The sequence below is a fragment of the Labeo rohita genome, chromosome 15, assembly GCF_022985175.1.
Source record: "Labeo rohita strain BAU-BD-2019 chromosome 15, IGBB_LRoh.1.0, whole genome shotgun sequence".
NCBI lineage: Eukaryota > Metazoa > Chordata > Actinopteri > Cypriniformes > Cyprinidae > Labeo > Labeo rohita.
Window position 1 is genome coordinate 21,917,482 of NC_066883.1, and position 14,790 is coordinate 21,932,271.

At 36.7% G+C, this 14,790-nt stretch overlaps 1 protein-coding gene across 1 annotated transcript in view; it reads left to right on the top strand.

The window, feature by feature from the left end:
- mark4b (MAP/microtubule affinity-regulating kinase 4b) overlaps positions 1-14,790 on the top strand; it is a 57,813-nt gene that overhangs the window by 9,751 nt on the left and 33,272 nt on the right. Inside the window, 2 exon segments of the mRNA XM_051129539.1 lie at positions 4,572-4,769; positions 5,909-5,962. Coding sequence (XP_050985496.1) covers positions 4,572-4,769; positions 5,909-5,962 — 252 coding nt within the window.

Genomic DNA, 14,790 nt, shown 5'->3' on the forward strand with positions numbered 1-14,790 from the left:
GTTCTGCTAATTTATGCTGTCTAAACCATGGAAAAAACTGTGTCGAAGCTGCTAAATCATATAGAAAATGACTAGATTACTGAGTAAGCAGGAAACGGTGCAATATTTTGACAAACCAGAGTTAATAGGTAGTAAAGATACATACGAGCAGTATTAAAGGGGTCATCAGATGCCCATTTTCCACAAGTTGATATGATTCTTTAGGGTCTTAATGAAAAGTCTATAATATACTTTGGTTAAAAATTCTCAATGGTTGTGTAAAACAACACCCTTTTTACCTTGTCAAAATGAGCTCTGCAAAAATTATCCCATTTTGGTCGAGGCTGCTTTAAATGTTAATGAGCTCTGCTCGCCCCGCCCCTCTCTTCTCTCTGTGGAGTGACGAGCCTGTTTAATTTAGCTGCGTTTAGCCACTAAACTTGCTAACTAGCACATTTTTAGGAAAGGCGATCGCAAAGATTCATAAAAAACCCTTATACTCAATTCTGCTGTAAGTGAAGCTGGATCACAAATGATTTGCACGAACATAGATGGAAATATGTAGATCGGGAAGGGCATTCCCTTCACAAACAAATGTAATCTACTGCATCTTCAGCAGCTCAGATGTCGGGAGTAAATGGCGACCACTGTGTTCATTATTACATCCAGCAACACAACACCTTAATTGCTCAATTCTTGTCTAATTTACATCCCTGCTCCGGCATCAAAACATGGAGGTTGGACTGTTACAACTGATCTTAGGTAAGACGCTCATGTCAATCAACTATCGTGGGAGCGGCATCTGAGAATGGCTCGATTTGAAAAAGGGGATATTATTTTTAGAGATTAATTAAAAACCACTGCATGGATTTTTATCATTATAGGGTAGATTTGTACATACACTGCCAGCACGCATTAATGTTCAAACAACATGTAAAAGTGAACTTAGCATCCGATGACCCCTTTAAATAAGATATTAGCCTAATATTTCACCTATCTGACAGGAAATAACATGAACAAACCCGATTGTTGCCAAGATTCTTGCCCTGGAAATCCTGTTTCAGTTTGGTTTAAAAAAAAACACCTTTTGTTCCTCAGTTTTTTGCACTCTTCTCTTTGATTTGTTCTAACTTGTGGCAGTCTATAGTACTCCAAGTGTTTATCCTGGTCCGACCAATTAGTACAGCCCAAAACATGACAATAACATGACTAATCTTTAGTCAGCTAGAAAAATGAACTCTAGAGAGGAGCGTTTTGCTGAATATATCCACTGTATAACATATTCATTAAAATGTTTACTGTTCTTCAATGTTTAATTTGTTATGACAGATATCTTTTAAGTGTTTATATTTCAAAAAATGAATTGGAGTAGAAATATAATTATGTAGTTGTAACTTTATTATTATAAAAATTATAAAAATGTAGCAGCTGACTCTCATGCATATTTTACAGCATTAGATGAGAGAAAAATGAAAATTTGGCTTATGCTGTACCTGAGAAATATCCAAAATGACTGATAACGAATTGAATTGCAAGCTTGTGAATCAGAATTGATTCTAATCGTGAAATTTGTGTCAAAACCCAGTCCTATAGGCTACACTGGTCACATTGTAAGGTTTTCATTTATTAAAAAGAACTGCTACATAAGAATCATTAACTTGTAAATTAGACTACACTGATTACTTTCTATGTTTGTTTCTGCATGCAGCCTATTATTATTGTGGCTGAGACGCAAATTGTCGAATAGACATTACAAAAGCAGCTTTATAAGTCAATATATTGTTTGTTTTGTTTCCATATGAGTGAACATAAGCCTATAAAGAATGACCAAACCAATAAATCCTTGTTCACTGAACCTGTTTAAGAAGCCTGTAGTTTTGCTGCAAGCATTTATACTCTGGAGCCACACCAGAGAACCGTTACGAGGAGCTGGCACAACGTCTATTCAAGACAGGAAACCATGCAAGTTCGACTTTTGGCAGGGCTTTTCACACCTGGCTCGGGCGTACACCTGTTTCCCACACTTTTATCTCACATCAACACAGTGTAGCATAGTGATATTGTGAACGACCCAAGCTCATTGTCGTGCATTCATTTCAAGGAAACGCTGTGAAAGAAATCAGCACGGAGGAAACTGGTGCATCAGCAGTGCCAAATGCAAAGCTTCACAGGACAGGACATAGATCTCAGGACATAGGATTTTGGGAGTAAGTCATAAGATGCAATAGCAGGATGTGTGGCTAGATGGACTGACCATGACCCATTGCTACTCCCTTCACATGTGCTCTTATCCTACCCTGAGCAAGACACCTCCCAGATAGGCGGTCTATTGTCTCAGTCTGGGGTGGGACTCTAGAAATATGTTGTGTGGAATTATGTCTTGCGATCTTAATTAACTGCATATTCCTATCAATATGTATGTTTAAATGTGCAATCACTCCAAAAGGTTATTTTTTGTCAGATTTGTACTTGCAGTACTATGTACATGACTTTAAAAAATATATTCTGACTGAAATCATACGTGCATCTACAAAGTGTGAGGAAACTAAATATCTAAATGCATCATCTTTTATTGTTCTGTGGTCATTACATCCTGGAGGTTTCTTCCGCCAACTAAACCATCTATTTCAGTGACATATTGCTTTCACTGAGAAAACCCCCCTTCATCTATACCCCTGCCCCCACCTTCTCATATAAATTGCAAGGGCAATCAGACAGAGAGCAGCAGCGGAACAATCAATGTGTGTGGTTTGGACAGGGTGGGGCAGTGGGCAGCGGTGGAGGAGGATGGGTGCGTGACAGGCGATGAGGTCTATGTCAGTAGGAAATGGTCAGAACTATTGGGAATAGGGGGTGTGGGGATGTTGAGACATTAAAACGGGCTTACTGGTGTGAAGAAACATGCTCCCATCCTCTCATGGAGTTGTCATGAGACTATAAAAAAAATAAAGTAGGCCTATATAATATAGATACAATATATAAATAATATATCCTTATAGATATAACATGTGCAAGCAATAAATCAATCCATTTTTTTGTCAAAGTGTAATATTAAGACCCATTCTGCAGGTGCTTTGTGATTACATGGGGTTCAGTATCCACACAGAATGATAGAGTTCGCGTCCAAATAAGAATGCCACATGCGTCATGTCGCGCCAAAGTGTGAGCGCCGTGTAGTGTTGCAATGCATTCCTGGATAGATTAGATTTAAGATTTAAGATCTTGGAACAGTTAGACATGAAACATGTCAGCAATGTGTAGCAAAGCAGAGATTAGCTGTCTTTGGAGAAATCACAAAAGCTGAGTCCTAGTATTTTTTTTTGTATTTTTATGTAGGTAACTCTTTACAATAAGGTTTATTAGTTGACTACTTTAGTTAACATGAACTAAAAATGAACAATACTTCTACAGCATTTATTAATATTAGTTAATGCACTGAATTAACATGAACTAACAATGAACAACTGTATTTTCTTTAACATTAACAAAGATTAATAAATACTGTAATAAATGTATTGGTCATTGTTTGTTTATGTTAGTTAATAGTACATAAACTAATGGAACCTTATTGTAAAGTGTTACTATTAGGGCTGTCGAGCGATTAATCATGATTAATTGCATACAAAATCAAAGTTTGAGTTTGCTGAATATATGCGTGTGTGCTGTGTGTAATTATCTTGTATATGTAAATACACAAGAGAAATATGTTATGTACAAAATATTTTCATTTATATATAAAATAAATTCTATTAAAATGATAATAAATACGTATATACTTGTAAATATTTCTTAAATGTATACATGAATGTGCTTGTATTTATATATACATAATAATTACACAGTACACACACATATGTTAGGCAAACACAAAATTTTACTTTGTATGTGAATCGCAATTAATCGTTTGCCAGCCCTAATATAGTATTAGTTTTCAGTTAGGTTATATTTTTATATTTTTAGTTTCCTTTTTAATTTTAGTTCAGGTTTTTGTAATTTTATGTATTTTCTTTCATTTTTGTTAATTTTTATGTTTCTGTTTAGCTTTAATTTATATGTATTTCAGTTTTTCATCTAACGTTGTATTGTTTTATGTTTTCACCTTCATTTCAATGAATGAAAATGATTTGTAATAGTTTGTTTTAATTAACATAACACCACTGTCAAACTCAATTACTCACCCTCATGTTGTTCCAAACCTGTGCAAAATATGATGAATTTTATATTTGTTGTGTGTTTTTTTTTTTTTTTTTTTCTGTTCTTACAATGAAAGTCTTTGTATTGACAAAAACAGTTCTTAAAAAATATCCTTTTTCTATTCCACAGAAGAAAGTGAGTCATACGGGTTGGGAACAACATGAGCAAATATTGACAAAATATTCATTTTTGGGTGACTCCTTTTATTTGCACATCCCAAACCTGAGTTGATTTGAATTTTGCCAGATTATGAATTCATGTGCTGAATATTTTACACTATGTCTGGATGTGTCTCTCATACTTACGTGTAAAACTAAGACAACATTGCCTTTTATTGATTTTGGTTATGTGTTGATTCATAATGCATTAAGGATGACGGTTTTCTCTTCAACCCACAGCATGCCTCTCTCTCAGCCAGTCGTTCAGAGAAGGGCTCGGGATGGTCGAGTCGCTCACTCGGAGCCCGTTGCCGGAATTCCATCGCCTCCTGTTCGGACGAACAGCCTCACATTGGCAACTACCGGCTGCTTAAGACCATCGGCAAGGGCAATTTCGCCAAAGTGAAGTTGGCGCGCCATATTTTGACCGGCAGGGAGGTAAGACATACAGAGAGATGACTGTATTATGTTCAGGAAATTAAATAATTAAAGATTTACAAGGCTCTTCTGATTGGCACTTAGATAAATCTTTTGAGTCAAGTTTTCAGTCTCATTATGGCTGCCTCATTGTGTCTAAACAAAGCCTGTGCCATAGTTTTTGAGCCAGATGTAAAAATATATGTATTTAAACCCTTTCCAACAATGACTGTATGATTTTGAGATCCATCTTTTCACACTGAGGACAACTGAGGGACTCATATGCAGCTGTTACAGAAGGTTCAAATGTTCACTGATGCTTCAGAAGGAAACATGATGCATTAAGAGCTGGGGGTGAAAACTTTTTGAATTTGAAGATTATTTTGTCTTCTGGGAAACATGTAAGTATCTTCTGTAACTTCTGAATGGCAGTACTAATAGAAAAAAATCTGATATTTAGGCAGAGTAAGAAAAATTGCACACAACCTCATGCTTTTCAAAAGTTTACACCCCCGGCTCTTAATGCATTTTGTTTCCTTCTGAATCATCAGTGAACGTTTGAACCTTCTGCAATAGTTGCAGTAGAGTTGCAATAGAGTCTCTCAGTTGTCCTCAGTGTGAAAAGATAGATCTCAAAATCATACAGTCATTGTTGGAACAGCACGCAGTTTAACTGTTCAGGACAAACAAGAAACTCATAAACAACTCTCACTAAACAAAACAAACAAAAAAAAACAGCTGTGGATCATTCAGGTAACAACACAGTATTAAGAATCAAGCATATGTAAACTTGAACGGGATTACTTTTATAAATTCAACTATTATTTTCTCTTGTGGACTTTGTGTAAACATCTTTTATGTGAAATATCTTATTCAGGTCAGTAGTAAATAAAAAATAACATGTATTTTGTATGATCCCTCTTATTTTGGCAAAATAGTTAACATTTTGCAGATTCTGCAAGGTGTATGTAAACTTTTGACTTCAATATATATGAAAATCCAGCTTTTTTACACTTTGACCAAAAGTTATGTCACCAGTCTACTAAGGTGTGCACAGTTAGCATACTTTTCCACGTGATTGGTTCTTTTATATGCAATTTAGTTGTCAAGTCAATGTGTCAGCTACATTTTGATGATTTTTGAACTTTTTGTCTTCTCAGGTTGCAATAAAAATCATTGACAAAACCCAACTCAACCCTACAAGCCTACAGAAGGTAGGAACTAGGTCATAACCGCTGCACTCCGTAAGCTTATGATCCTAATTATGTCTTTGCGTGCTAATGTCTATCTGAGCTCAGTGCACAAGACATAAGGTTATATTGAGGAGCTTGTTTTGGTCAAATGGTATTTGATTAGACACTGTTTAGCAGTGGTCAGTGAAAATGTCAACTTTGACCCAATGGTTTTGACTTGCCACCATTGTGCTCCTAGATGGACTGTGCTCTGATGCTGTTGTAATATATCTGGAGCTGCCTGAGCACTTTATCTGTGTGAAAATAAAACAGTGAGCTGTTTTTGTCCTTGGCTTGGTTCTCAGCTAATATATTAATTAACTGGAAAATGGCAGATTAGATAAGCAATTCAAATAAGAGAAAGCAGTTGAAAATAAGGAAACTATGATGTTGTTGTTGTTGCATTATAGACACGTTTATCATATTTTGCACATAAGCTTATTTGACTATGTGGAGATAATGTAATCCCTAAAGGTAAATATAACACTATTTTGGTGCATTTGTCCATGAAATATAGCTTTACAAGACATTTTCTTCAGAATAAATATTTATCATTAGCTTAGCTGTCATTACCGAAGTAATACATTATGATTGGAAACACATGCTTCTCATCTTTAGTATTTGTTTTCATGTTTAGTGTCATCTGAGGTATCTAAGATTCAGTCATCTTAGTTGAAAATTAAAAAACAATGCATTTATGAAGTGCTAAATATTCCTTGCTGTCGTGCATACGGTTGAATGACTAGCGAATATTGTCTTTCTATGAGAGTCTGTGTGATAATCACACCTCTAATGTGAGAAATATGGTGTGCTGCTTTATTCAGAGGTTTTGTATTTGCTAACACAGCATTTCTACAGCTCTACAAGTTCTTTTAGGATATCTGTAATGCATTATGAAGATAAGTATGTAACTGCAGGTTTTAGTTAGGCAGACTTATATTTGTTGCTAACAGTTTATCTTGGTGTAAAGAGGTGAGTGATGTCATGTGGTTGAAACCAAATGCAAATGATTGGTCAGATGCTTTGTGTAGTGTAGTATGTTGAGCTAGGTGAGGCTGAAGGTGCTTGCGGTCTCTGCAGGGGTGTATTAAACGCTGTAGTAGAAATGCAGGCCTTTCTTGGCAGTGTTATTAAAACACACCAGGTGACCTTTCGCAGAGTTCAATATTTTTGTACCTCTTACTCCTTTCTTTGTTTGTTCTCTCAGTCACTCACATATAGATAGTATCATTCCCAGCCTTTGTTTAACTGTCAGCTGCAGTTTTCATTTGGCCTACAATTTTCCACGATTAACAATGACGGATGTAGTAGTCAAATTTTATATATATATATATATATATTATAGTTTAGGGTCAGTAAGATATTGTTAATGTTTGAAAGTATTGTACAGTTACCAATTTGCATTTATTTGTTCAAAATTACAGCAATATTGTGAAATATTATTGCAGTTTAAAATAGCTTCAATTTGTATTTTAAAATGTTATTTATTTCTGTGACGGCCAAGCTGGCATTAGTCCAGTCTTCAGTGTCACGTGATTCTTCAGAAATCATTCTAATATGCTGATTTGGTGCTTAAAGGGATAATTCACCCAAAAATGCAAATTATGCCAAGATTTACTCACCCTCAAGCCATCCTAGGTGCGACTTTTTTCTTTCAGAAGAATACAATATGAGTAATTTAAAAGATGTCCTGGCTTTTCCAAGTTTTTTAATGGCAGTGAATGGGTGTTGAGATTTTGAAGTCCAAAAAAGTGCATCTATCCATCATAAAAAGTGCTCCACACAGCCCAATTTGCTTCAGAAGGCCTGTATTAACCCTTTGGTGCTGTGTGGAGTACTTTTTATGATTGATGGATGCATTTCTTTGCACTTCAAAATCTCAACACCCATTCACTGCCATTATAAAGCTTGGAAGGGCTATATGGTGAGTAAAGAGTAAATCATGGGGTAATTGTCATTTTTGGGTGAACTATCCCTTTAAAAAAACTGTACTTATCATTACCAATGATGAAAACAGTGGTGCCTAATATTTTTGTGTAAACCGTGGAACATATTTTTACAGGATTCTTTAGAAAGTTCAGCATTTTTTTTGCACAGCAAACATTGTAGTTGTCTGTACTGTCGCTCTTGATCATTTAAATGTATCCTTGTTGAATAAAAGAGCAAAATTGTGCTTTTGAACAGTAGTGTCTAATAAATAATTCATGATAAGCCTTCATTAATTCATGACGTCACAAAGTGATGATAGACAAGCTCTAAGGAAGGAATCATATACTCAATAGTGACTGAATCTAAAACTTGTGTGTCTATGGTGGTTCCAGCCCAGCTCCTAACTTGCGGTGTCATGTTTACTGGAGTTCAAGAGGTTTTGTTAGTCTGATGTGGCCATAGCCTTGTTTCTGGAGATCTGCCAGCAGCCTCTTTCTCCTCTTCTTCTCCGATCTCCTCTCTGTTTAATTCTGTTCAGAGATGGAGGGGGGCAGAGCACAATCAGCTGACCATGAACTTTCCCAGCAGCTGGATTTCAGAAGGGTCGGGAAAGACATGGAATTTGCCTTTAACGACGTGTGTGTGTGTGTATGTGAGGGTCGGAGGCGTGATCATGGAGGTGCGGGGCCCCATCATAAAAGCACGATGCTACTTTAATAAAAAAAAACAAAAAAAAAACCTTCAGGCAGGGCGACGGAGTTGGACCGTGGGTGAAGAAGGGTAGAGGGGGTTGGGTGTCCCTCATTCAAGTCTCTTGCAGCCAGGAGCGCCGTTCCAGACAGACGAACAATGGGGGCAACTGAACCCGGAGGGGGTGGGGGACTCCAGGGGGGCCGTAGCACAGGAACAGAGATCCTGAGAAAGCAAGCTTGTATACAAGAGAAGTGAGGAGGGTCTAAAACATGATATCAGAAAGCGAAAGCCATGATTTAAAATAGTTTGGTTGGCAACTCTGTGTGAATTTGACAGCACTGTACTGTCTTAAAGTGGTGGAAATGTATTGATATACGACTATTATTATTATAACACCACTGGTGGTATGAAATTTACATTTAAAGGGATAGTTTACCCAAAAATGAAACTTTAGTCATCAGTTACTCACCCTCATGTTATTCCAAACCTGTGTGACTTATGGAAATTAAAGATCTAATTAAATTAAATATCTTTTCATTTTTGGTTGAACTATCCCTTTAAGGCAAATTGGTTTACATGTTTCTGGAATTATAGGTGACCTGAATGTCTTAGAAGTGCAAAACCGTTTCTGTTTATTTCAGATTATACTTGTATAACTTGTAAATCGCTGATCAGAGCAATTGCTGAAAGAGTGCTAACAGGCCTAGCCAGATAAACTCCAAAGAGAAAAGAAGATGAAGTGAACTTGACATTTATGAGTCACACTGGAGATGCATCACTGCCTAACGCTTCAAGATTATTTCTGATCAACTTCAAATACTCATGGATTACTTATGTAAGCGCCATCAATTATGAGATTATCACTATTTCTGGCACTGTAGGGCATTGTGTGTTGTATGTATCTAGGAGACAGATTGTGTTGAGTGAGCCCAGGGGCATCATGCACCTGTTTTGATTTTGAGGGGACACCAGTGGCAGTTCTGACTCATTCGATGACGACATGAAGCCAAAGACAATTCTCTTATAACTTGGTACTATATTGTCGGCACCAATAGCCTCGTGGTTAGCGTGCCGACATATAGCGCCATTGTGCTGCGCACCCGAGTTCGAATCCCAGCTCGTGGACCTTTCCCGATCCCACCCCTTCTCTCTCTTCCACTTTGCTTCCTGTCCAACTACACTGTCCTATCTAAATAAAGGCATAAAAATGCCCAAAATAAATCTAAAAAAAAAAAAGGAAAACTGGGTACTATATTGAGAAAATGAATCCAGGTTCAAATACCAACCTACACTATCATTCAAAAGTTTGGGGACAGTAAGAAATTAAAGGGATAGTTCGCCCAAAAGTGAAAATTCTGTCATTAATTACTCACCCTCATGTCATTTCAAACCTGTAACACACAAACTAAGATATTTTTGATGAAATCCAAGAGGTTTTTGACCCTGTATAGACAGCAATGCAACTGGCACGTTCAAGGCCCAGAAAGGTAGTAAAGACATTGTTTACATAGTCCATGTGACGTTAGTGGTTCAACCTTAATTTTATGAAGCTTTGTAAACAAGACACAGCACATCCGGGTCCTACATCAGAACGCAGGCTCCTGCATCAGCACCACCACACGTCTTTGTCGTGAATGCATGAAACAGAAAAGAAGAAATTATTGGATAAAGTCGTTGTTTTTGTTTTCTTTGCGCTAGGGCGATATGGCAAAAAAATTAAATCTCAATTTTTTTCAGAAAGTTTGACCGTTTCTCGTTTTTTTTAAAACTGGTCAACTTGAAAATGTAACTACAATATGATTCAAGTAACTTTTTCTTCATGAACCTCCTAGTTAAAGAAAATTCTATTCCAAGTGCACCACACATTCAGTTGTTAAAGGCACAATATGTACGTTTTTGCCACTAGAGGGCGCATATGCAACACAAACAAAGAACCAAAGGTGTAGTTTGATGATGCCCTGATGCGAGTGTGGAATCTTGGAAGTTGTAGTCTTCATCCCCACAGCTGATGAAATCTGTCAGGACTCGGGCAGAAATCATGTTCATGAATAAGCTAATGTATTAAAGACTTATTAAGGTCACTGTAATATGAAGCAGGATGGGGCTGAAAGTTGTGGAAGTGAAACGAGGATGCTGGAACGATTGCTAATAAAGGACGAGCGTGATCAAAGTCCCTTTAAGACAAGTCATTTCACTCGGGCATGCATGTATTTCTTCAAATAGGGAAACAAAACTTGTCCAAATGGTTCACCAAGCTTACGATTAAATTTCATATTTGAAATCACCAATGAAATCTAACAACAACCACCTCATATATATATATATATTTTTTTTAATGCTACGATATTGTTTAAAAAAAGGTGTATTTTTGAGGTTAGAGCAGCCAATGCGCATGCACAGTCATGAGCGTGGGTTTGCGAACGCTGCCTGTTTCTGTAGGAACCGGAGCTTCTAATGGTAGCTGCAGTGACGCGATGACTTTACTAATCAACGATTGGCTCTTTCATTTAGAAGGCGGGGCTTATTCGCCATATTGGGCGTTGCACTTCCTCCTATTCAAAACTATACGAGTGCCAGGTCTTAGGTATTCTATAGTCCCAGCCCTACTTTGCACACAAAAAGTATTCTCATAGCTTCATAAATTAAAGTTCAACCACTGCTGTCACATGGACTATTTTAACGATGTCCTTACTACCTTTCTGGGCCTTGAACGTGTCAGTTGCGTTAATATTTATGCAGGGTCAGAAAGCTCTCGAATTTCATCAAAAATAGCTTAATTTGTGTTCCAAAGATGAACAAAGGTCTTACAGATTTGGAACAACATAAGGGTGAGTAATCAATGACAGAATTTTCATTTTTGGGGGGAAGTTTTTCCATTTTAATTTCTTTCTTTTAAAAAACTCTTTTTTCCTAAAGAAACTCTGTTCTAAATGATAAATCTCCAGAGCTTTAAAAGAGCACTGAGCAATAAAATATTCCTGTGGGACGTGCTGAAGCAGCCATAAAGCTTCTGGGTAAGCCAAAGGTTTTCTCTTTGGCACTTCCTGTCCTGATGTTCGGCCCCCCAGAGGCAGCTTTGACCTGAGCTGTTGCTGTGCCCTGATGAGACCATCTGCTTTGGTCTCTGTGGTGATCCAGCTCTCTTTCTCTCTCTGTCACTCACTGGGCTCCAGATCAATGCTAGGGAAATGGCGTGGGCATGGACTAATGCCTGCCAGCGACAGAGGTACTTTGAAATCCCACAGTGTGTCTCCTTTGGTAACATCACTTATATATGTGAGCAATTCACTTTAAATGGTGTTTATTTGCAATGTTTCTCAATACTCACACTGTTTTGTTTTCACATCTAAATGGTACGTTCTTCCAGGGCTCAGCTGGCTGCGCATGTGTACGTTAGACCTCTTTGGGTGCGAATTAGATGGAGTACAGAGAAAGACAGGCGACTGCGGTCATATGAGGATGCCATTAGCTTCCTGACAATCACACTGAAAAAAAAACTTCCCTTTGGGAACAGAACAACGTAGACGCAGGGATTACCATTATGACATAGAGCCACTGCTGGGAGATTATTATAACAATCGTCAGTCAGACTAACATGATTCCTCTAAGTCTTGCTGATTTTTAGTAAAATATGCAGGGAAGCAGAAGTGCTCTTACCCTCTTGAGAGTATATTACAATGTCTTCGGAAAGATTTTGATATAATGTGGCACCCATGTAAGCTCCTTGTCGGGGCCTCCCATAATGTGATACAGTTTGAAGAATATGAACATTCTGGATGAATGGAAGATTCAATTAACTGCTGTGTTGCATGTTTAAATGGACGTTTAAAAGAATATTTCATACAAAAATGACAATTCTGTCATCATTTACTCACTCTCGGGTCCAAACCAAATTTTAGTTACTTTGATATACTATTTTTTTGTTAATATTAAGAATTAGATTTTCTTTTGCTTCTTTTAATGGGTCCAATTTTTATTTATTTGTTTTAGTTTATTTAGATATTTTAGTACTTCAATTTAAAACAAACGAAAATGAGAAATGTTCTTTTGGCAACTAGCTGAATTAAAATAAGTTATGTTTTTTATATTGTATTTCATTTAAGTTAATGTTTATTTTATTTCACGTAACGTGTGTTTTATGGTTTTAATTTTAGTTTTAGTCAACAATAATAACCCTTTTCCAAACTTGTATGTGAGTAACAATATCCTTTGGACTCATCGAAATGTCTGAATTACTTTATGTTCCACAGAATTAAGGTTTGATCGACATGGTGAGTAAATGGTGTCAGAATTTTCACTTTTGGGTGAATTATCCCTTTAATTGTGGAATTATGTAACAGCGATTGGAGGCAAAATAGAATTCACATGCTAATATTCGTTGTCATAGCTATTATTTGATGTCAGAAGTGTTGCGTGGGTGTTTTTGTTCTCTTGTTCAGACATGCAAAAATGTCAAGCCTCTGATTTGCATATTTCACCCCCTCTCTGTGGAGCAGTTGGAGACGGTGTGGAAAGAGGAAGGCCTGGACAGAACCAGACGCAGATGAAAAATGATTCCCAGTGGGATGTGGACGGCTGTGATATGCTGATGTCTGACTGATGAGTTTGATAAGGGCGAACAGAGGTTATTAGACGTTTTCAGTGATCTGGCGAAGGAAGAAATATAACTAATGCTGAAGGATTGACCCAGTGTAAAGTGTCACACCATGTCTTAACACTAGATATAATGCGATAAATATACGATAAACATCTCTTCCATGTAAATTTTGGTTTTTATACGTGACAACAGCAGGCGCCTGGACATTATGCCAGTTGTTTGTTGCTATTTCTGTGTGTCTTAATATAATCTTATATTAATCCACATCAGATCTGCCTCCATCCTGCTACCAATGCAAATGGTGACCTGCATTTTTTTCTAATTTTAAAGTCATTTCACTCAGTCGTGATATAATTTGGGGAAGGAGTTTATATAAATGTATCTCTGAGGGGAACTGACTGTCTTTATAAAAGTTTAGATGGTGTTTTCTTGTCATCTTACCTCAGTATAATGCATAATTAAAGCAGTGTTTATCAACCTTATTTTTGCAGAGTGGGTAAATTTGTAAATTTGGCTTCCCATAAGTACTTCTGAGGTAAATAAGCACAGCACTGCTTTGTTTACAGCGGTAACTAAGGAAACGCTGTATTGCTGCTGTTCCATAAGCGCCACCTGCTGTCAGAGAGTGAATTTGCTTTTCATTCAGCCCTTCTGCTGTTTTTGTCTCATTCAGATGTTTTTTGTAGTATCGTTTCACAAAACTAAAGTCAGACCATTCTGTTTTTGCTTCAAATTTCTAAATTATACAATCTAATTTAGATTATAAACTGCTCATGCTGAATGTATGCAGCATCTTTGTTTGGATTATGATTAAAATAGTAGTGGTTGTCTCTAATTTTAAATAGAAAGAGGACAAGCAAAACCTTAGTTTGTTTATATGAGGTCTTTTTGTTATTATTTAAGTTATAAAATTTCCATTTAGTTTTATTATTTGACATATTTCAATTTTGCAAGAAATGTGCAGCATTTTGTCCAAGCAATAATAAAAGGACACCTTTTATTATTATTATTAAATAACTTTATTAAATAACTTTATTTATAATTTGTCTTATATCTCTCTTCTTTTGTTAAAAAAAATTGTAAAAAAAAGTATATCATGAAATGAGTATTGCATCGTAAGTTGAGAGAATCATTACATCCCTAGTCACAATACAGAAATACTCCTGGTAGCCTTAATATTTTTGAAATTGTGATTTATAGATATAAAAATTGCTATATATATATATACACTTTATTTCAGTGTCGCCCTAATATTTCACAATGTGACTTTATTTCTTCTTTTAACTTTATGCAATTATGCAGTTGCGTTTTTTACTTCAAGGCATAAAAAGGTTTCTCAAATGAGATTAAAACATGCTTAAAACACTCGCACATATATTTCTCTGTAAGCATAGTAACTGAATGGCAGATGTACGGTTATGGTTTTCGCTTTTTCATCAGTAAATACAGCTCAATCAGGCTCTCAGCACAAGGCCTGGATTAACCGGCGGGAGGCCTGCAGTGGGGGTCAAGGTGAGGAGGTCCTGCGCAAACATGGCTCTGTGCTCGACAAACGTTTGCATCCAGCACCTTCAACCACAAGAGAAAAACT